This window comes from Anomalospiza imberbis, chromosome 11, assembly GCF_031753505.1.
Source record: "Anomalospiza imberbis isolate Cuckoo-Finch-1a 21T00152 chromosome 11, ASM3175350v1, whole genome shotgun sequence".
Lineage (NCBI taxonomy): Eukaryota > Metazoa > Chordata > Aves > Passeriformes > Viduidae > Anomalospiza > Anomalospiza imberbis.
The window spans coordinates 8410278-8433916 of NC_089691.1; the positions used below are offsets into that span (position 1 = coordinate 8410278).

The 23639-nt window shown below is 49.2% G+C and overlaps 1 protein-coding gene across 6 annotated transcripts in view; it reads right to left on the reverse strand.

Moving 5' to 3' along the window:
- The window catches only part of POC1A (POC1 centriolar protein A), a 53440-nt gene extending 40841 nt beyond the window's left edge, over nucleotides 1-12599 (reverse strand). For 3 of the 6 annotated variants that reach the window (XM_068201705.1, XM_068201704.1, XM_068201707.1), the window contains exons 1-4: nucleotides 3317-3418; nucleotides 2209-2293; nucleotides 1349-1520; nucleotides 258-437 (exon numbers count right to left, since the gene is read on the reverse strand). In XM_068201705.1, the coding sequence (XP_068057806.1) occupies nucleotides 258-437; nucleotides 1349-1520; nucleotides 2209-2293; nucleotides 3317-3334 (455 nt within the window). In that variant the 5' untranslated portion in view covers nucleotides 3335-3418. Of the gene's footprint in view, nucleotides 1-257; nucleotides 438-1348; nucleotides 1521-1747; nucleotides 1772-2208; nucleotides 2294-2377; nucleotides 2515-3316; nucleotides 3419-11961 lie in introns of those variants that run through there. The other 3 variants (XM_068201710.1, XM_068201706.1, XM_068201708.1) reach the window with 3 other exon arrangements.
- Nucleotides 12600-23639: the final 11040 nt, after the last annotated feature.

Consider the following 23639-nt stretch of genomic DNA (forward strand, 5'->3'; position numbering starts at 1 on the left):
TTCTCCTTACCAGGTAAAAACAAAACACAGAACAAATCACAAAGCAGGAAAGCCTCTGCTTGACAGACATTACTGGAGAAACACAAAGTGGGTGCAGACTATTACTCAAAGGATGTCTCTGCAGGTCAGCAATATATTTGAGTCTCTAGACACACCTGAATCACCCTGAACAGAAATGTGTTGCACCAGGCCATGACATTGAGCCTCTGCTTTGAGGGATAAATCTCCATCTCTGCTTGTCAGAGGGCCGTACTCACCTGGCACAGCGGACCCAGTTGATGTGCTGACTCAGTGAGAACAGAAACTTCTGCCTGTGAACCGTCCACACTTTGATTGTTTTGTCATCAGAAGCAGTAACTAAGGACTGGCCATCGCTGGAGAAATGAACACTTCTCACGGTTGCTGTGTGAGCCTTGAACACAGTCGATTCTCCTTTGCTACACAAAAGGGAAGAGCTCTTTAAAACTGCACAAAGGGCAGCAAAGGCATTCTGCACCTGAAAACACAGAGCTGCTGTATGCTGAGCAGTGCTAGTAACCACCCCTTCTAAGGGAACTGCATGTGACCACATTAGGATAAAAACGTTGATCAACCCCAATCTTGCTCATGCTTCATGAGCAGTACAGAATACACAGCTAAAACCAGTTGTTCCAGTTCCATATTGGAGGCCAATCCAACAGGAAACAACCCATGTTTCCTGTAAAGGGGAAAAAATGCTACAGCTAATTTGGGCAACCATTTAAACACTTACAGAAAGATAATGTAAAAGAAGACACTGAGGTTCTGTACTCTTGCCAGGTCCTTAGCTGCAAAGCAGGCAAGAAGATAGGTGTTCTCACAGCTCATTGAAACAGAGCCAAGCAGGCAACGACCTCACAACTGCTCCTGTAATGGCCCAAGCTCCAGCTGGCCATTCCAGTGTCACATCACACAAGAAATAACAGGACTAAATTCAGCACACCTGATGCTGTACAGCTGTGAGCAGACTGCCATTAACTCGGCCAGGCAAGACAATTCAAATGTGTTCATTTTTCTCTACACATAATTTCCAAATAAATGCAAGATGCATTTTGCTGGCAAATAAACGCAAGGCATATTTAGAGATCCAAAGCACAACACATTTAGAGATCCAACAGGTTTATGGAACTCAGTCCAAAATCTGTCTCCAGCATGTACTGTACCAGCAGGAGCTCCATATCCACAGACCGAAGAGAAGGTAAAGACACAGTGGTTCTTCTTTCCCTCAAACAGATCCCCGTCCCATAGCCAGAGAACTGCTACAAAGCAGTAAGGAGAAATTCCAAGCCATAGTTAAACACAAGAGAGGCAGAAGGGAATAGGTACTCACACACTAGGGATCCACAAACGGACTGTTTTGTCTCTAGAGCCTGAAGCCACAAGGTGACCAGAAGGTGAGAACTGGACACACAAAACTGCATCTTTGTGGCCCAAGAAGCGATAGGCTCTCATCTGAGGCTTCATATTCCAGATCATCAGGCATGAATCCATTGAGCCACTTACTGAAATAAAAAATGAAAAACAAAACCACATAAAACCAAACCTGCATTCGCTCTCCTCCAGTTACTCTAAAACTACATTTCACACTCAGCTCCCCAGCATAGCTTCCAGCAGTCTCAATACATTGCCCTTGAAGCTTCACCAGTCTATTGCAAGCTGTGTATTTTGTTATTGCCATGCATATCATTTCATCAATAATTCCAACAAAACAAGGCCAGCCATGCATTACTTTGGGCTGACAACTTAATTCCAAGAGTCCAGCCATGCAACAGCTGCAGAGGCAGAAGCCACACAGGTTGCAAATCTTCCACACACTCAAGGAAACCAAGGTTATCTCATCACTTTCTTATTGGCAGAGGCAGGTATCAGCTGCAGCAGGTTAAATGTCACTTCAGATCAAACAGAGAAGACCAGTGAGTTGGTGACTTAAAAGCACCCTGGCTACACATCCCTCCAACACCTCTCCCTTGCAGCAAAACATTTACCAAAGTCAGCTCAGCAGTTCTTCACAACATACTAAAAACACAAGCTGGCAAGGTGAGCGGAGCAGTGTTCAATTTGCTGTTAGCCAGAAGCAACAGCAGGACCTTTTGCTGTTGCAGAGCTCAGTTACCTCCACTGCTCCCCCATCTAACTAAAGCAGAACAGCTCTTTCTTTATCCTCTGGCCATCAAAACACAGACAATTTACCCAATTGTTTCTTAGCACGACTGAAGTCCACACTAGTGACAGCATCTCTGTGGCCTTTGAAGTGCCTCTCCAGGGATGGATCTTCCTAGAAGACAAGAATGTTCAGACACTACAGATTTAAGAACCATCTTTGTAGAATAAAATCATTTTATTTCTACAAGAAGTGAACCATAAATTTTCAAAGAAACAAGTTATCCAAGCTGTTACTAGCTTGGATCTTGAGTGACTGCACAAATCCCTCATGCATTTTTACAACGTGCAGCTGGCAAAGAGGCTCTAAAGCTGACTGTAGAACAGATAAGCCATGTCCATGATCACCTGAGCAGGCAGCCAAGCTCAGCTTTGCTCTGACAGCTGCTCATCTCAGCTCAGGTGTAGCCAAGAAGCCACTATTTGCACAGAACAGGCAAACTCACAAGATTTAACACACCTGTTGAAACAGGCAGGACGAATGAGAATTGCAGCAAAACAGACTGACACATAACCATTCCCACAGCACCTTGCTGCAAAGGCTAACAAAAGCTGGTTGTCGGGCAAAAAAACAAAGACCTGAGAGAACTATTACAAGCGGTTTTAACAGTTGAAAATTGTTCAGGACAGGCTGATCAGCCTTCAATCCTTGCTCTCACACACACATTGCCACTGCCTCCCTGGCAATCCTCACCACAGCCTTTCCCACTCAGGACTTGACCAGAGCCCCCTGCTCAGACCAGCACCCAGCCCCCAGCAGGGCAGCGCTCCCTCCTCAGCAGGGGGATCCGCAGATCCAGAGCCCTTCCAAAAGCCTGGAGGTGACGCTCTCCACAAATACACACCAACCCCGGCTGCCACAGCGCTCCAGACCCAGGGTTACCCCAGCATTAATCTCCTCGAGCCCCTCTGTCCCCAGCCCCACCCGCACGACGCCACCCCACAGCAGCACTGAACCCCCTTAAGCCAGCACTGCCTCCCACCGCCACCCAGGCCGCAGAGCCCCGCACAGCACCAGCCACCCCCGGGCCGGCACCAGCCCTGCCTTCCCCTTCCACTCCTCCTGCGGTCACGTCCCTCCCGGCTCGGACACAACGGCCGCACACGGGCTGCTCCGGCCCGGGCCGCCACCGCTCACCTCGCACAGCGCGGCCATGACGCCCCGCGGCCGCCCTTCGCTTCCCGCGCCGCGCGCGCCCCGTAGCAACGGCCCCGCCCTGCGAGGGGCGGGCCCGGGCCGAGGGCGCCGCGGCGGGAGCGGGGCCGCGGCCCGTCGGCTCCGGGGGGCCGCGGCCCGTCGGCTCCGGGGGGCCGCGGCCCGTCGGCTCCGGGGGGCCGCGGCCCGTCGGCTCCGGGGGGCCGCGGCCCGTCGGCTCCGGGGGGCCGCGGCCCGTCGGCTCCGGGGGGCCGCGGCCCGTCGGCTCCGGGGGGCCGCGGCCCGTCGGCTCCGGGGGGCCGCGGCCCGTCGGCTCCGGGGGGCCGCGGCCCGTCGGCTCCGGGGGGCCGCGGCCCGTCGGCTCCGGGGGGGGCTCCGGGGGGCCGCGGCCCGTCGGCTCCGGGGGGCCCCGTGCGTGCGAGCGGGTTCCTCTGAGCACGGCCGGCCCCGCCAGGGGGCTCAGGACGCTGGGGAAAGCCCCCTCCGGCGCAGTTACAGCAGTTATCCCGGCAGGCTTGGTGCCGCTCCCTGGGCAGCAGTTCAGTGCCACCACCCCGCTCCTTTGTCTCGCTGCTGCTGTGGGGCCGAATGGCTGCAGAGCCTGGTGGGGGCCGCCCCCGGATCGCAGCCAGGGGAGCACCGCAAACCCGTGTTCTCTAGGGCTAAGAAGCCGGGCTGTTCACTTGCAAGAAATGGTTCAACTAGTGGGAGATCAGTAGCTTCTGCTTGGTCTGTGAGTGTTCAAAATAGAAACTCACCCTGGGGTTCTGCAAAGAGCACAGGACAACTGAGAAGGGTTTATTCTTCCAGTGGTTTAATACCAACTCAAGTCTGTTTCTTCCAACTCTATCTCTATTTCTTTCCTCTCTGTCTAGGAACAGCACTATTAATTAGACACTATGGACTGCACACTGACTGCTCTCTAACGGGCGCCTGTGTGAAGCCCAGATCTGCCTCTCCATGAAGCTTGGGTTGACCATCTGAGCTTCTAAAGGGGCCTTTCCTCCTTCGCTTCTGCATCTAGGCCCCTTCCTTTAAGGACACCTCTCCTCTTGCACGTTTCTGACAGCCAGGGATGTGCTCTGTTGAAGCTGGGGTTATAGTAGTAGAGGATCTAAAACAGGCAAAGGAGAAGAGTTAGTTGCCACCATCTCCCAAGTTACTCCAAATTGCAGCAGAGGATCATGTACTCTGAGGGCTATGTAGAACCTAAAGCTCAGGCTAAAGCTTGTGACGGTTGTGTTCAGGCATCACCACCCCTGGGGTTTGCCTCCTGAGAGCAGAGCAGTGTAGGATTTTCAAAAGCAGAACAACTGTTTTTGAAAACTAAATCCCACTGTTTCTCTGCAGCTTCATTGCAGATGTGAGCAGGCGGGTTATATTGTTGGTCCTTTGATGCATCTGCTTGGCATTGGGTAAGTGCCACAGGAAGGTTTCAGATTTGATACAGCAAGACACGGAGCAAGGACATTCAGAGAAATCAGGTTATGCTGAGCCTGTCTGTGCCTTTAGTGGGTTCAAACTCAGTAGATCTCACCAAAATGTATCTTATCTGCATTTCTACTAGTCAGAAAGATTCACTCAAACCTGCCTGAGCAGGTTGAGAAGGGAATGAAAACCAGACCACTCGCTCCCATCCCCATCCCCTCCACCACAGAATCACACACTGTCTTCGGTTGGAAGGGATCTTAAAGATCATCAAGTCCCAACCCCGCTGCCTTTGGCAGGGATGGCACTCACTATCCCAGGCTGCTCAGAGCCCCATCCAGCCTGGCCTTGAATACTTCAAGGGATGGGGCATCCACAACGTCTCTGGGCAACCTGTGCCTGGGCCTCACCACACTCACAGGGAAGGATTTCTTCCTAACATCTAATCTAAACCTGGCCTCTTTCACTATACAATCACTGTTGCTTGTCCTGTCACTCTCTGCCTGCAAAAAAAGTCCCTCTCTGTCATTTTTTTTTAAGCCCCCTTATAAAAAGTGTCTTCTTTTCAACCTGCAAATGGCCCTCTTATTTGCTGTGAAGGTCCCTCCCCACCCCAGATTATCATAAGCATTAGTAGCTGTGCAGAGCAGCTGCTGTACCTGGCTGTGAGCAGAAGCTGCTGCTTCCTCTGACAGGAATTCGGGCAGGGAGGCAGATCTTTGAAAATTCTGCTGCATTTTGGTGAATCCATATGCATTCATCTGTCTCATGAAACTTTTAATTCTCTGTGTGTGGAAGACCTGCTGTCCTTCCCTGCCCAGCGCCTCCACTTCAAAGAGGTCTTTGTTGATGGCCACGCATTTTCCACCCTCACTCCACCAAATTGACTGAAATTTGCCACTTTCCAGCATTTTCCAAAGCTTCTGTGGAAAGCGCAGGGACGAGAACTCTCGCTCCATGGCCATTGCCCTGGACAGCTTGGCTGTGTCCCACCAGCTGTCAATGGGCAAAGACCAACGGGCACCAACAGACAGCAGGTTCCAATGGAATGTTCTGGCATGTCACTGTGGTGCCTGTGCTGTGGGGACTTTGCAGGTGACATCTCAGTGATGGTTGGCAGTTGTGCCCTGGCAGGGGGAGCAGCCTTAAGCTGCTGAAGGGAACTTGTTGCTTCTCTGTCCCAGAGCCACCAGTGGTGGGAGTCCAGAGCCCAGCAGGGTGCACAGAGCTGTCCTGAGGGGCTGTGGGCAGGGAGAGGCCTGGCCCGTGTCCGGCTGCACCAGCAGTGGGTCCCCAGGGAGGAGCTGGGATGGCCGCAGCCTTGGGCATCCCAGGGCCCTGTCTGGGGAGCTTCTGGCTGGGCCCCTCTGACACCTGCAGAAATGTGGCTCCCTGGATCCCTGCAATGCCAAAACAGCAGCGCTAGCATGGAGAATCCTTTTCTTGACATCTCCTACCCCAAAGCAGCAGGGATTCATTGATGTCAACCCATTGTCTTTGCAAACTTCTTGAATAGGATTGCACTTTAGGATTGCACTTTTTTTATCTAGTGGGTTTAAAACTAGCTGGGAAAGGTGGACCAGGGGACACACTTGCTTCATTTCTGGTATGAGACCCAAAAGCAGTAGTTTCCATTTTATCCGTGAATGACCCAGCAATCAGGCTGGGGGAACAAAGCCCAAGCCCTCACTCAAGCTGGTCAAGAGATGGTTTACTTTATTTGAATCACTCCTGCTTTGTTCATAAATGCAGAGCCATGAACACAATTCCATGAATTGGTCTTCTCAGGGAAGCCATCCCTCCTTCTCCCTGATGCACTGCCTTCCTGCAGCAGACAGTCTGCTGGTTCAGGGGTGTTTGTGTGCCTGAAAAGCTCTGCATTCCTCCCTGCCCTTTGAGGTACTGCATCTGAAGAGATACATTCAGATACATTCCTCCCTCAGACATGGCCTTTCTGCCCACATAGCTATGGATTTTGGATCTGGAAGTCTGAAGTGGTTTCTAGCATGGCCTGACCTGTTCCTCATTAAATTCTTTGGCATTAACTTTTCTTTCTCTGTACTGAAATTAAAAAAAAAAAAAAAAAAAAAAAAAAAAAAAAAAAAAAAAAAAAAGGAAGATACACATGATGCTAAATATGCCTGAGGTCTGAAAGAATCCATTTTACAGAAATAAAAACCGGAAACGTGTTGTAATTGCACTCCCACTTATAAAAGCAGGAAATGGGAACATTTGCTTTAATTGAAGGATTCCACCACCCAAAAAAACACCCCAAGCTGCCTTCTAGATAGTACACAAGCAGCATCTATGGTGGCCATGGATGGTTACTTTGCTTGCCTCAGCCCTGGGGTGCCACTGTGTAACACCAACAGCCAGAGGTGACAGCAGATCATTGGCATGACACGCTCACCTGTGGGAGTTCAGAGCAAATGTCAGAACAGAAAGAATTAAAGAAAATTCACGTCAAGAGGGAAAAAGGGGCCCTTGGGAGCAACAAGCACACGTTGGGTCCGGCGGTGGAGTCGATAGTCTCGAACAGCCCAGTGCAGCCATTCAAACTTCCCTGTGCATTGCCTGCCCCGGGTCTGGGCAGGCCATGGGCTGTCCCCCGGCGCCACCGCGGCCGCAGGGACTCCTGCCGTCCTTCAGGCGGCCACCGGGGGGCAGGCGGGGGCCGCAGACAGCCTCGCCTGGCTACGGGGGAAGAGCCAGCCGGAAAACGGGAGGAAACGCAGCGCGGCTTCATTAGAGATCGGTCTAGGCAGCTTCTTTGGGGAGAACACCGTAACTCCGGGTGATAAATGCGCTGAGCTTGCCTCTTTCAAATGCCACTTCCCAGCTGGCCACCTAGGCACTAGCTAGTAATTCTTAGCAAGATCTTCCCTGGGCTTATTTGTGTCACAGTGAATCAGAAAGAGACCAGATGCCCCAGGATCTGCCCCCTCTGTCACATCGGCAGAGCCTTGCACTGGCAGCCCTGCCAAAGCTGTGATTTCTGCATGCTGCAAAAGCTATTGCAGAGCATCAGACACACCCAGAATTCAGGTGAGTTGTTCTTGCATGAAATCACAGTTAACCTTTGACTTCAAGCCCAATTCATAAAACCCTGGATTTCTCTGTAGCGTGCGTGGGTCTAAGTTTAGCAACTAACCTTAATGTTTACCAATTCTATACAGCAAACCCCAGTTCTCACGTGTCCTGTTAATACTTAAACTGCTCAGCATACCAGTCTCTACTTGTACCTTTGCAGTTCTAAGAATATTCCAAAGGACAGCGTGCAAAGCTTCAGAAAGCCACCATGAGACTTTTTACTTTGTCATCTACAAAGGAAGCTCCAAGAGGCATGGAGTTGGTGAATGCAATGTGCACACACTAAAATGGAACCAGCACCTACACCCAGGTCTCCCAGTTGCTAGCAGCACTGTCACAACAAGGTCATCCTGTCCCCATGACCCCCACAATCCCAGCATGGCTCCTTCACGGCTGTTTTGTGTCCCATCCCAATACATCCTAGAGATGGAGGCAGTTGCATTGGGCAACCAACCCTGCAATGCTATGGCATAGGTTGAAATGACAATCTCGGGTGTGACAGCCACCTTGGTATTGGCACTTTGCATCCAGAGAGCACAGCAGGGACTTAGGCAGCCCAAGCACACAGCTACAAGGAGCCAAAGAATGTAGATGAAGAGTCATAGCACAGAGGGTTGTTGTCCAACCTCTTTTGCTGCTGCCGTGGAAGGGGGCAGCTACAGACAGGTTAGACACTGCAGAAGGGAGCAGACCTTCCCAGCAGCTCAGCTGATGACAGTGACATGTCCCATTGTTTCCATGGGAAGAGGCTGCTTTACATCAGCTGAAGCTGTAGCTTGCTGCCACATCAGTTATTTTTTCTCATACTAATGACTTTGTACTCCCCTGCGTGGCAAATCTGTTTATTTATAGCCCACATTTCTTTTTCCCACCTGCCTTTCTGCTTATTACCCTTCCTCACAGAGTTAAGAGAAAGACAGGAGAAAAAAAAAAACAAAACTTTTTACTCAAGTAAGTCCTGACCTAAATGCAAATCTGTTCAAGCAAATTCAGAGAGCTTTGATGCTGCATAAGAAGAGAAAGGGAAGGGGAGCAACCTCTGCTGCTCTCAGAACAGATCGTAACAACCAGGCAATGAAACAAAAGTCAAGGGAGTTTAAAGAGGATGCTCAAAGGTCACCTGGTTGCCCCAAGTGCTTGTTATCAGCGCCTTGAAAAGAGGGAGGAAAGTAACACGAGCTGATCACAGCAACAGCAGGAAACAGCTGACAGGGTTGGGGAAGCTCTCCTCTCAGCACACGGAGGGTCTTTGCTGTTGTAAAGCAAAGAGGCTGCAAAGCCTGGACTCTGCAGTTGTTCAGGACACTGAGAAAATATTTCTGCTTCAGATTTGAAGCATCTGCTAGGTAGAGGGTCAGAAAGCACCCTGTAATTAATTGCAATACCCTGTTTTATTTGCTGCCTAGTCTGTGCAGTGGATTTGTACTACTCACTGCTCATCCGTATGGCTGAGGGGAAGGGTGACAAGGGGATGCATGCAGAAGCACCAGAGGAATGCACTGCTACTCCCTCTGTGGAGCTACACAGCTCTTAAGCCATCCGAGAGAGAGCAAGTAAAGGGAGCTCGTACATGCCTGCAGTTTTCAGAACTAGCCTAAAGGAGGAGAAGGATTCGGGAGTGAGAAAACCTGGCAAGCTGCATCCAGCCAGAATACCATCAACAGCCTCTCAGCATCTACAAAGTTGTCTCTGACCACTTACATTGGTTCTAGTGTCTTAAGCCACTATAAGATCTTAAAATCTGTTACAGGAATGTAGATCAAACCTGGCTTTATAATATCTCCAGCACAGGTGGCTCAGCTGTGCTGATCTTGCTGACCAAGGGCAGGTGGCTGCTTTCAGTCCCTGAACTTTCTCTGCTGGTGTCTGCAGGGGTGAGCAGAGTTCAGGCTTCACTGAACTCACAATTGCATCAACCCAGAGCCCAAAGTGCACAAAAACTGGTGCTAGGAAAATGCTAGCTGAGTTCACAGGAGTGAAGCTGAAACCTTTGGGCCGTGGAATTCCTCACTTATGGGGCACATGTCTAGCACCCACACCCAGCAGGGTTCATTGCCACACAGACCCTGGGGCTGGACTGGCCAGGGCAGGTGACACTTCATGGTCCAGCACCTCCCACCTACAAAGCAGGTTAGTGTTACCAGTGCCATGGAAGCATGCTCCAGAATTCACCTCTCCCCATGCGGTTGCTTTCCAAACAACATTGATCACTAGGCTGGATCACGTTTGGCCTTGACTTTTAAGCCTCTAGTCTTATCAAAAAGTTCTTTGTCCCAGAATTTCACAAAGCTGGGTCCCCACTCCACATATTAGAGGAGGGTATCAGTCAGACCCTGCTGAAGAGTATCAAGTGTCTGTGGAAAGTGTCACATGGGAAAAACTAAAAGGATTTTTAATTTTTTTAGCCACTAAAATATTTTTTTTAGCCATGCTGAGAGCAGAGTGGGCAGGGTGACATCAACCTTCCTAGAGAAACTCCTGCTGATAGGAGAGTTTGGTCAGCACAGGCAAGCACAGAACTGCCCAGTCCTTCCAAAGCTCTACACTCTCAGGAGCCTTGCACCTCCTGAAGACCCAGAGCTGGCTTCTCTCCTTCCCACACACAATTCCTGCACTTTGCAGAGAGGAGTGGCAGGTAAGTGTGACCAGAGCAGACCACAGAACAACCCCAAATATCTGTTACATTTGCTGCCTTTACATGCTGAAGGGAAGGATGCACCTATTTGCAGAATGTCAGAGCAGCCCTTGTTCCAGTGAGCATAAACTCTGTGGCACCCACCTGAGCATCTCCCCTGTAGCACTTTCCCCTCTGAACAGACTATAATTACTGAAGCTAGACATTCCTGCCATGAACTGAGCTGTGAGGGGGTAGTAGTTCTTTGTATTTCCAAGCCAGTTGAAGCAGGCAGAGCTAGATAGTGGTGGGCTCACTGTCCACCACCCAAACCAATTGCTTCCTTGCACAGATCATTTGCCCTTCCAACATCTTATCCTCAGAGGAAGAAGCTCCTGGCCTCTTTTCTGTCCAGTGCCAACAGGAGCTCAGCCTTTGCTGGACCTCTTTGTGCTAGCATAACATGGCCACGTTTGTGCTGGGACATCAGTCTTGCTGAGGCCACTAAAGGACAAGTGGGACATTAAAGACACAGAACTATATCAGAAAATTTTCAAATAGGACAGGACAACCAGAAAGGTTTACTGTTCAAACAGTTTATTATCAACTCTATTAGACTTTATATCCATGCAGTGCTCCAGGAGGCTCTAGAAGCATGGGAGCAGCTGCCAGTGGAGATGGATGGGCTTCAGCTGACACCGGCATGTCCCTCCACACTGACCATCTGGGCTTCTGGAGGGGCCTTTCATCCAACCCTGCTGCACACAGGGCCCTCTGTTTGAGGGCAGCTCTCCTTCTGCATGTTCCCAGCAGCCAGGGATGTGCTCTGTTGAAGCTGGGGTTATAGTAGTAGAGGATCTAAAACAAGGAGAAGAGTTAGTTGCTACTATTCCAAGACTGGAAAAACCCAAGGTATGAGAACTAGGACTCTGAGTTGCAAAAGAGGAGCATGGCTAAGGAAAAGGACTTTGAACTTAAATATGATCTTAAATTCAGGCTAAAGCAGTATGTGACTATTGTGTTCAGCCATCACCACAACTGAGGTTTTGCCCTCCTGGGGGCTAAAGCAGAACAACTGCTTTCAAAAGCTAAATATCATTATTTCTCAGCAGCTTCAGGGCAGATGTGAGCAGGCAGGTAATCCCATGATCCTTGGATACATCTGATTGGCATTGGGCAGGTGCCACAGGAAGGTTCCAGATTTGGTCCAGCAAGACACAGAGCAAAAACATTCAGAGAAATCAGATTACACTGAGTCTTTCTGTCCCTTAAACAGGTTCAAACTCAGTAGCTCTCACTGAAATGTATCTTATCTTCATTTCTACTAGTCAAAAAGACTCACTCAAACCTGCCTGAGCCCAGCCTGAGAAGGGAATGAAAACACCATTCACTGCCATCCCCACCTCTTCTATGGCAAGGCCTTATTTGCTGTGACGGTCCCTCCCCACCCCAGATTATCATAACCATTAGTAGCTGTGCAGAGCAGCTGCTGTACCTGGCTGTGAGCAGAAGCTGCTGTTTCCTCTGATAGGAATTCAGGCAGAGAGGCAGATCTTTGGAAATCCCGCTGCACTTTGGTGAATCCATAGAGGTTCAGCTGGCGAATAACACTCCTGATGTGCTGCGTGTTAAAAACCCGCTGACAAACTCCCCTGCCCAGCACCTCCACTTCAAAGAGATTTTTGTTGATGGCCACACATTTTCCACCCTCACTCCACCAAACAGACTGAAACTGGTCACTTTCCAGCATTTTCCAAAGCTTCTCTGGAAAGCAGAGGGGCAAGGATCGATTGTCTTTGCCTGCTCGTTTGGTCTTGTGTCTGTCACTGCCATTCCGGACGTCCTGCTCATCCTCCATCGCCTGTATGGCAGTGTCACAGGGCACAATTTCCCCCTGTCCTGGAAGGCCAGGAGCAGCCATGTCAGCCCACTGCCCCAGTGCATCTAGAGCAGAAAGGGGTGGTGTTTCTGTGGGAATCAGCTTGCTTTTCTATTCTCACAGGTGGACTGAAGCTTTCCTCATTGGCCATCACCCTGCACAGCCATACCTCGTTCTCCCAGTCAATGGGCAAAGACCAACTGGCTATGGCTAACTATGGGTTCCAGTGGAATGTTCTGGCATGTCACTGTGGTGCCTGTGCTGTGGGGACTTTGCAGGTGACATCTCAGTGATGGTTGGCAGTGGTGCCCTGGCAGGGGGAGCAGCCTTAAGCTGCTGAAGGGAACTTGTTGCTTCTCTGTCCCAGAGCCACCAGTGGTGGGAGTCCAGAGCCCAGCAGGGTGCACAGAGCTGTCCTGAGGGGCTGTGGGCAGGGAGAGGCCTGGCCCGTGTCCGGCTGCACCAGCAGTGGGTCCCCAGGGAGGAGCTGGGATGGCCGTAGCCTTGGGCATCCCAGGGCCCTGTCTGGGGAGCTTCTGGCTGGGCCCCTCTGACACCTGCAGAAATGGCCTTGTGGATGTCAGGGAGAGAGGCCAGCCCAGGGGACCAGCCCAAGGGACAGCACTAGACTGCACAGGGAGAATGTGGGAAAGCCCAGCCCTGATGCCAAAGGTGGAGGCCAGCCAGGGCCTGGCTGCTGGGTGCTGGTGACAGAGATGAGGCATTCCAGACACAGCTGGGAAGTAGGGGAGCAGCTGCTTGTCAAGGTGTACAGGGTCTGCATATGCAGGGACGTGTGTTAGGGATTAGCTGTGTTACCTTGGCAAGTACAAGCTTTCTGTGAGCAGACACTTGTGTGTCCTGTGCAGGAGCTGCTGTGAACATCTCCTTCTCCCTGCCAGCAGCAGTTTCCTGGACAGGCCAAAGATCTTTGCAGCTTCCTGAGGGGCAGCTTTCCTCCAGCTCCTCATCCAGGCACAATGCAGCTGGAGCTCTTTTTTTTTGTGGCTCACTCTTGGCTTCTAGCCTTCCAGCACCTTGGGATGGTCCATCTTAAAGCTGGGCTATAACAGAATCATAGAAGCTAGAAAGTGCAGAGGGGGAGAGTTAGTTGTAACCAGTTCAAGCCTGAAAAACAAAAATACATGAGAACTAAGACTTCAATCTTGGCCAAATTCCAAACCTGGATGTTGAAGAAGACAATTATGGGAGTTTGAAACCTCAAGCTTGGGCTGGCTCAGATGTTACCATATGGTTCTATTAAGCGATAACCAGCCCTGGGTTTTTACCTGAGCAAGTGCACAGAGCTGTCCTGAAGGGCTGTGGGCAAGGAGAGGCCTGGGCCATGTTCAGCTGCACCCAGCAGTGGTTCCCCAAAGAGCAGCAGGGACAGCTGCACTGGGACATCCCAGTGCTCCATTTGGAAACCCTTCCTGCTGCACCCCTCTGACACCTGCAGAAACACCCTGACAGTCTGCACCTTTTGGGATTCACTGGAGAAACACCTTACAAAGCTCCTTGGTAAGAAACTAGTCTTTCAGTTGGCTATGAAAACTTCTGCCAAGCAAGGGGAAAGGGTTTTCCTTATTGAAACACATTGCAGCAAGCCTTTGTGTGGAGTCAACACTCTTCATGCCAGCAGGATCGATACAACAACCTGTCTTGCTACCCAGTTCTGAGCTGCTGCTTGTCTCTCTCTTGCAGCCCAGTGTGAGGCAGTTTGGCTGCAGCATTCTGTGATCTCTGTGAGAGGGAAGGCTGTTTCTGAGGTGACAGAGACCCAGCAGACGCCTGAGAGCCCAGAACAACCCCTGAGCTCACCTTGTTAGCACTGCCAGCTTGCTGTTCTCTGACAATCTGTTCTAAACACTGGCTAAGTTTAGAAACGGTGCTAAAAGCAGGCTTGTCATGGTCATGCCAATGAATGAAGAGCTTGTCAGCAGAGGGAGAGTCACCAGCAGCACGAGGGAGAAGTATAAACATGACTATATTTCCTCTATAGAATGGTTTATATCTAGCTGTGAATCCTTCGAACTGCTGCAACAGAGCTTTAATACTGTATTAAGGGCTGGAAAATTGGAGGATCAGAAGATAGTTCACTGTCTAGCTCCAGTCTTTTGCAAATGGATGTGAATCCTCCAATCAAAACAGATTCAACAAGCCAGTTCCTAACAGGTTCTGACCCTTATAAAGTGTCCATATTCAGCTTTTGACTTCAGCTTTATCTCCAGAAAATCCTCAGCAATTTAGACCTACTCCAAGGGCAAAGCTCACCAAGCATTCACAGAACACAAGGAACAGCAACATGCAGTTGTTGGCAGCAGGGCAAACCCTCTGGGGTGAAGAGCCAGCCTCCAGCGATCACGGCACCCCCTCTCCCAACTCAGCCTTCAGGAAGTGACTTTGTGTTTTTTCCTGTGAAAGCAGAAAGGAGAAGAAAGGTGCTGGTTCTCACAGGAAGATGGACAAGTCAAAAAAAGGGGAGGTGCTACAGCTGCAGTGAGTTTGGGGTGTGCTGCTTTGAGTTATCCTGAGGTATAGGAAAAGTCTGTAGGTGTAGGAGTCTCCTGCAACACCTCATGCCTTCTCAGAGGAATTTATTTACCACTGCAAGTCACCCAGCTCTGCATTTCTTGGTCAGGCTTACTCCCGCTTGGAGACCAGGCACATTCCTCTGCCCCTGCCTTTCAGCTCAATGCCAGGCTTGCAATGCGTCTGATAGATAAACCAAGCCCTGGCAAAACCAAGCACATTCTTGTCTAGCACCATACCTTGACCCATACATGAGCTCTTTTTTCATCATTCCCTGGAGATGTGGGAAACAGCTGGAACCAGAATCCATGAGAGGAAGCAATGGAATTTCAGGCATTTCAAAAACAGAAAGATCAGAAAGGTTAGGCTTGACCCAAGTGAGGCAGACAAAGCCTATAACACCTGCCAGGAGGATGAGCAATGCAAACAGTGGATGCCTGTATCTGAAGGAGAGATTTTCCCAGTCACAGCAGAGGAATATGTTTTAAGTAGCTGGCTTTTGGTCTCTGTTTTGTTTACGCTTCCAAAGACAAAACCAAAAGTGACGCCATACCCTACTTTATTAAGTGCAGAAGGAAGCATCTGGGAACAGCAGCAAAACATTACAAAGTCCAGACCAGCCTAAACAGAGACACCCACAAACCCTCCTGAGCCTGCTGAGTATGTAGATATTTATCTAGTACAGCCTGCTACCACAGCTGAACAGAAAACACCTGCTGGGCTTCAGGATGCTCCAAGCAGCCAAGAGGAGAACAGGGGGAATATCACACTCAGCTGCTTCTCAGGGGTTGCTTGGTCCCTTGAATAACCACCACTGCACAGAAGGACCAGACCTCAGCTGCTGGGAGCAGACCCCACAGGCTCTGCCACAGCTGTGTTCATGCTGGCTCCAGTTCAAGGGCTGTACAGCTACTTCCCAGTTGTCAAGGTCCTGGCAACTTCTAGCCTGTGCCAAGTAGAAGCTGAGGAGCAGAATGAGGAAGTGATCCACTGAAACTTGTTCTGTGTGAGGGACTTCCCCAGAGAACAGCACGAGAAAGGTATTGCTTGCCCAGGAAAGTGCCACACTTAACCTGGAGAATGGCCAAGCTCTTGTTCAAGCTGGCTGATTTGATCACAGAAGCCAGTACCTCTGCCAAATGCAGGCACTGGCTGAACACTATTATAATTAGAGATGAGGTGCTAGACCTGTTGTTTCCAACTCCTGTTATTTTTATTATTTTCAGTAATTTGTGTTAACCTGAAGAGAGATGGTGTCCAGTTTCAGGGAGTAGGAGAACTTCATGTTAAGAACATCCAGTTTTGTTTTCCTACTTAAGCAGAGTGATCCAAACCTATAGGTGCAAACCTAGGTACACCAAAAAGGTCCTAACTATAAGGCAAAGGGGAAGCACTTCCCTTGCTAAATCAATTTATTGAACAATTAGGGTTAGCAGCCTTTACTTTTGTCAAATTACCCCAAAGGCAATTATTCTAATCAGCAAACATTTATTAGAAATTGCAGAGGTACAGTAAAGGACCAGCAGAGGAAGGGATTGGCTATTTCATCTGCAGCTGTCCTGACCTTCAAGGAAAAATCTCTCTAGCACAACATGGTTGCCATAAATACTTACACCATGACAAAAGATGTCAGAAATGCAGGATGTTGACATTACAGGATACTCAGCCAAAGCAAAACCGTATGGCTTTCAAACTGTGAGTTTAAAGACCAGCAAGTTTCATGACAGTGTGATATGCTATCCTAGATTTCAGAGGGCAGGAAAGTGTAGCTGATATTGAACACAAATATACTATTTTCTTTTAAGGAAGTTTGTTTCCAAATGACACAGAACTGTTTAACTCATTGCCAAGTTTCAGCTCTAAACTAAGCACGTTTATCTTGAAGGTCTCTTCCAACTTAGTGATTCTGTGATGTTCATAAAAGTCCATCAAGGCAGAGTTCACCACAACTTTTATTCTTTTAATTATTAACACTTTATTTTTTATTTTTTTTAATTCCTGGTCCATATCCTCTGGCTCAGGGGATTGCCAGGAGCACAGTGCACACCAGCATCTTCGTTTAGAGTCTGCTGCTAGCTGGATGGACATTGGCTCTGACTCACTTGACTCATACAGTCAGCCAAGACTGAAGTATTCAAGCCTCAGTGTTGTTTGTGCAAAACAAAGCCTCATTTGGCAGTGTGGGATTTCACAGGCTCATTTCTCAAAGTGTCTTCTCTGAGTGTTCAGTTCCTCCTTCTGTCTCTTGTGAGCCTGAAAAGACAGACCACCATCCCCAAGGAGGGCAGACACAGGGCTGCTCTGCTTTTTGTTTGTAAAGTATTACAACACTGTGCAAGCAAATGATCTAACTTCGCATGAAAAGACATCTTAGATAAATCCCTTGCATGGAATTAATCACATTTGTGTCGCAATCATGGGTGTCATGGATAAAAATGACCCAAAGAAGAGGAGGATGATGATTTTCCATCAGGCTTATTTACTCTAATTATAAACAGAGATTCCCAGCTCTCTTAAGCTAGGCCAAACAACTAGCACCTACCTGTGGCCCGTTATCTTAGCTGAGGATATGCTAGAGCAGATTTTGTCACATATCTGGAGGGAGCTGCCTTGATCTTACAAAGTCAACAGCAAAAGCATAATTTTACTGTTAGTGCTGAAAATATGTTTCTTGCACAGTTACAGAAACATTTCCTTGCTGCTATAAAGAGGTACCCTCATATCACCTCCAGATGTCATAATTGTAAGGTAAAGGTTCCTGCTGCCAACCCCACCATAAGCTCCTATACCTTGTTCAGTGTGGTACAAAACTGTGCCCCTGGGCTGAGCTGTGGTCCCTGCTGTGCTGGTGAAACCAGCCTTCACAAAGGGGTTCTGGGCTTAGACTGTGGAGAGGAAGCTTTAGCATTAAAAAATAAAATCATGAGTAATCACATTAAATAAAGTTGAACATATCTTTTGTGCAACCCCTGTCCTTCCCAAGTGAAATGCACCTGTATGGATGTGGTGCTCTTACAACTTTTGATCTAATGCTTTTATGCAGTAGGGGAGGTGGAAAGATGACACAAAGCCCCCACACAGTAAAACACCTTTGCAGCAGGAAAATCAAACCCTCTACATTGTAAAAGCAAGCAGAGAATCAGGTCATTGGGCTCAAGCAATTGATCAGGTAGAAAACCTGGGATATCTGAGTTGTTTTCTTCGGAATGGTTGACTTACTTACACAGATTGTGCAATTGCTTTGCCTCTGCTCTGCAAACACAGCCTGATGTCCAAACAGCAGTGTCTGTAACAGCCTGACTTTGTATTGATATCATTTCAGTGTGCTTTGTAAATAAACAAATAGTGACTCACAAGTGACGGGCCTGGAGAAACCCAGGGCAGGGCTTGTAGCACAGGCTAAGTCATCACCTTCTCATCTGTCCAGGCACACAGTACAGAACAGGCCTGGCTGCAGCAGGGTAAGTGCACAGCAGCAGCAACCCTGGCTGCCGAGGCCAAACCCTCGCCCAACAGCTCAGTGACATTTGGCCTAACTGGCAACAGCAGCCCTGGCCTGGCAGGATATCCCCCAAAGGTGAACATTCACACTATATCCTCACCCAAAAGCACCTCTTTGCCCAGCACTGCATGTGCCATCCACCCTCCAGATTGCTACACTGAATTAGCACTGGACAAGTGAAAAAAAAGTACAAAAGAGATAAATAGAAATTAATGTTAAACCTTTTCCTGCCTTACACTACTGGCAAATAGCTGCAAGCAATCCAGAAATTTTTTTCCACTCATTTAATTTCTTCTTGGTGAATGATTTTGTTTCCTCTGCCATGCAAGGAGCTCCATCAACAGCAGACCTAAGGAAATCAGGTCCCTCATGGATTTAGTATTTGGATAATTAGTTTCTGGTTTGGTTTTTTTTTTTCTTCATGGCTGCCATGGTTCAAGTCTGCTACAGCCTGTTTCTTGGTCAGTGGATGGCAAGGTTTCTATCAGCTGGCTTTGTGGTTTCAGAGATCTGTTAGGAACCTTTAAAAGCTTTACTGTTCTTTGAGCTTTTCACTGAACTGAAGCATGGCCACCACGTTCAAAGCCGCTGGCAGGCAGTCAGCACAACCACAGGACAACACAACAAGCCCTCGTGGAGTTCAGCTTGAAACAAATGGAAAAGGAAGCCAAGAGTAAATAATATCCTAGCCTAGCAAAAATCCTTTAAAACACAAGAGAATTGCAAAACAAGAACTGAAAAGGCACCGAGTCAGAAGACTTTTGTTTGTAGGCTCGTCTCCTCAATTCTTAGAGATGTAGCCTGAACCTCCAAACCAAAGCACTTGGAGAGTCATGATCTAGTGACTGAACATCCAGAGCATAGGGAAGCTTTTCAGTCCAAGTCTCTTTCTCCTATCACCAACAGCAGTCAGCCACAACTGGCATAAACCCTCCTGTCACAAGAGGAGAGTCAGTCCTTTATCCTTGCAGCCCATCTCCGTGCAGGACTGCCTGGTACTGCTGGAGAAGCTGGGTATGAATGGATGGCTGATTCATGCTGGGACACTGGGCTATTTTCTTGTCCCCCACAGCACAATCTCACTCAGCACAAGAGATCTGTGAAACCAGTTCCCTGCACCGTCCCACTCCACTGGGCTGAGCAACCAGAGATGTCAGAGGCTTACCTGGAGGCTGTGATCCTTGAGGCTTTGTCTGATTGTAATTAAGTCACCTCCTAGGAAGGATTTCCTGCCCACTTAATCCAGCAGTGTCTGGGCAAGTGCAGGGACAGAGACAGAGGCTGCAAGGGCTACTTTGCAGGCTGCAGAAAGAGCAGAGGAATGCTAAGACCATTGCACTGAGGTTCCAGCAGCCTCATATCTTGCCTCCTTACCTCCCTCAACCTGCATCCAGAGGTGCCCAGTCATCTCCAAGTCCTCCCTCTCTTGCCCAGCAGGGCTCAGCTGTGCTCCTCACTCATTCCTGCCCTAGGCAGGCCAGGTCTGTGCTGGGGTCACTGCACCACTCCAGAGGTGGAAGCCAAGATTGGCAATTTGGGAGTGTGCAGGAAAGGAAAACCCCAGGTTGCAGAGAACTCACTGCAACACAAACAGCCAAGATGGTTTATTTCTTCAGGCACCCTTTACTTTGAAATTAATTCAAATTAGAAGTTGTGTCATCCACAGGATATCTGAAGCTTCCAAGACAATAACTGGTAGGACAGCTACCTGCTAGCAGCCCAAGTAATTATCCAAGACTCAGGCTGGTGTTTGCTCCAAAGACCCTCCATGTTCCAGTACAGCTCACCCACTGCCCACAGGTTTTACAACATCTGAGGCTACAGTAACTGTTAAACTGCTGTTCATGGTTTGGGCAAAAAACTACATTGAACAACACCAAGAATTATCTTGATATTAGCAAAGCAAAGTTGAGCAAATGGGAGATGTGCTCTCGCAACAGAAAGCTATGCAGAGCCCCAGGCCAGGCAGAGTGCTGTCAAGGCCTCCATGTCAAGTCCAAGGGCCAGCTCACCTCATCTCTTATCCAGACCAACACCAGACACTTCCCAAAGAGGTGCAAGAACCACAGACTGCCTGCATATCTGGCCTCCAGCACTTCAGGACTGATTTATGTCTGGACAGCAACACCCAAGTTTCCCTCACAAAAGCATCACTTTTGATTCCAACACCAGGTTGCCTTGTTTTCCATTTAAGAACCTGAGCTGGACACTCCATCTTGCTAAATTTATGGTCTCACCAACTTCTGAAGACAATGAGACACACACAAGTAAGCTCAGTTAACCAGTGGCTAAAGGGATTTTCTCACAGCCCAATCATGCTTTAGTTAAGCTCCACAATTTCATGGCAACAAGCCCCAGATAGGCTGGAGATGTTGGGAACAGGAGGTTCTTCCCAGTTACCACACAATACATATTTTTCCTGGGTGGCTATTTGTTGCTACCAATCGTGCTGAGAACAGCACTGTTCCCTGTGGCACAGTAAATTCAATTTATAATAAAACCAAAAGGAGAAAAAATAGGGCAGCTTTGACAAGCTCTGCTTGACTCACCCCTGCTGCTGTGTTTAGTATTGTTGTAGAATTGCTCCATGCAGGGAGCAATTTAGAAAAAGCTTGATGAGGAAAAGCTTGTGATGAGGAAAGCTCATCTGCTTTCCTTTAGAGCAGCTGCCTGCCCAGGACAGATGCACTTGTCACGTATGTGGAGATGGCTCATGCATACTAAAGAAGCAACTCATTCAAAAACCACACATTTGTGAGACAGCTTCTAATCAAATCCTTCCTCCAAGCACAGATAATAAGCCATCCTCAACACTCTCACCACAAGTACATGACAGCTCCAGCACTCTGCTGTCTCCAACACATAGCAGCCTCATTGTGCAAGGACCCACCAAGCCAGTGTGACAATCCCAGCCTCAGGGCACCCATCCCCTGCTAACTGAGAGAATCTTGTGCTAGGAATGTACCCTGATCCTACTTCTTGACTGAGACTTCCAAGCTGTGTGCAGTACACTGGCAGATCACTGGCAGTGCCTCCAGCTAAGGCACAAGCCTGCTGCCTTAATGCTCTGCTCCATGTGAGTGCACAAAGCATGGGAGATGTCCTGTGACTGAGGGTGAAAAAACATCATTCTCTTCAAAATTTCAGTGCTGTGTTGCTTCCTGCATTGACTTCTCCAGTTTACCGTGGTGCGATGGGGCAAGGACTGCCTACCCTTGGGTGAGACAGGAGAGCTGGGATCTGCAGAGAGCTCTTCAAATATTAAATAGAAACCACCAAGCTCAAGACACTGAAGAGGAAGGACAGTCCAGTCACAGACAGGTATGCTTTATCAAGCCAGCACAGCAGATTGAGCAAGGAGCAAAGGCTGCAGGAGGCTGTATCTGAAACAGAGTGAGCAGCTCTGCAAGAACCTGTGATCTGGGAAAAAGTCAGTGCAGCTTCAAGCACAAGAGGTGGTGCCAGAAGCCTCCTGCAGCTGGAGAGGCTTCAAACACTCATCTTTAGGCACACTTAGCTTTAGGTGAATGGGGAGGGGACCCAGCAAACAGCAAGGCAGATGCAGGCAGAGCCATCTGCTCACTGCACAACCCACCTCCCCACACACCTTTTCATCGCCAAAAATGCAGCATACTGAAATCTCATTTTACAATTACAAGATTGTGTTGCCTCACCTTGATTATCAGTGAAGCCTTTGAGTGATTTTAGCTTCTCCTGTCAAACCCAGCTGTCTCAAAAACATGGTGTTTCTACATGTTTGAAGGGAAAGAGAAATTCCATAGTGAGCAGGGAGAGAGGGGAGCTACATTTCTACTCCTGCCAAGAAAAAGCTGCAGCTCTCCCCTGCCTGCTGGCTGGCCAGCAAGAACACACACACTTTCCCAAGTGAGAATTAGCCAGGGCACAGGGTGTCTCCCACCGAGCTGATATTTAGGAGGTGATTTGGGAGAGAAGTGAGCATAGTGAGGGATACTAAGATTTACTGCATCAGAAACAAGTACAAGTGAAGTTGGACTTCTCCAAACCTCTTGTGCACAGAACAGCTTGTCCCTTGCTTAGGTTACAGTAAGGAGTTTATGCTAAGTTTATGCTATTTCTCTTTCCTCAGAGGGTATCACAAGGTGTCAGCTCTGCTACAAGCATAGTGGAGCAGCCCCAGGGTAATGGCAGCAGCACAACACTGAGATGAATTTTGGTTGAGGTCCCAGTTTTACTTTTGGCATCCAAAGGCATTTGCTTGTTCTGTGTCCCCTTTTCACCCTGGCAGGACAGTTGTGTCCCAGCAGGGACTACTCCTCCAGCAACATGGCACCAGTCTCTGCTGTGCAGACACATGACCAAGCAGACCAGCAGAAACTGCCTCCTCTTTACCAAAACCAAGCCCAAGGAAGTCAATAAAGGACAAACAACCCCCAAGCACTCAAGTTAAGTTCCTATTGCCTAACTTAATGCACTGTTCCCCCATCACATGGCACACTGTGCTTGCTTTCAGGGTATCACACATCCCTACAGCCTCAGAGCTTTCCCTCTCCAACTGCTGTGCCCTGGGTGGGTGGAAGAACAGGCCATGCTGCCTGCCACTTCCCCCAGGAAAATTTACCTTGCTTTTCTGGAAAGAACTGCTGTGTGGAGGATTCATGCTGGATTCATGCTCCTACTTTTGAAATTGTTTTTCTTTTCCAGTTGATGCTGACCTACATAATAAACAGGTCACTGGAACACGAGAGATGTTTTTCGAGGCAGAGGAGAAAAGCCAGGCAGCTCCCCCTCCAAGCTGGCTTCTGAGGACAAAGTGCTGCTTCCCCGGGGTCCCACTCCGCAGCCTCCTTCATGCTCCTCTGTCCAAAACCAGCAGGAGCTGCTGGGATCCCACTGGGACAGACTCTGAGCAGAACATCAGGCTGGTTAAAGCTCCATGGGGGACTGAGAGGAGCCTCAGGAACACAAACCTCCCTCGTGTGTACAGTACACAGGCCACGTGCAGTCTCTGTGCACGAGGCTGGGAGCTCATGCAATGGCCTGGCTGCGTGGGACTCAGTCCCGTGGGCAAGGCAAGGCAAGCTCCCACCAAACCAGCAGCAAGAGGAGGGAGAGAACAAGATGATCCCTGTGGTGCAAACCCCTCCCCAGCAGAAGGAGGGATTGGGTTGTAGCAGGTCTGCAGAGCACAGGAACACAGGGCTGAGACATTACCAGCTGGAACAGTGCTCTGCCTGAAAAACTGCCAGGTGAAAAGCAGGGTTAGAAGAGCTTGAACTCA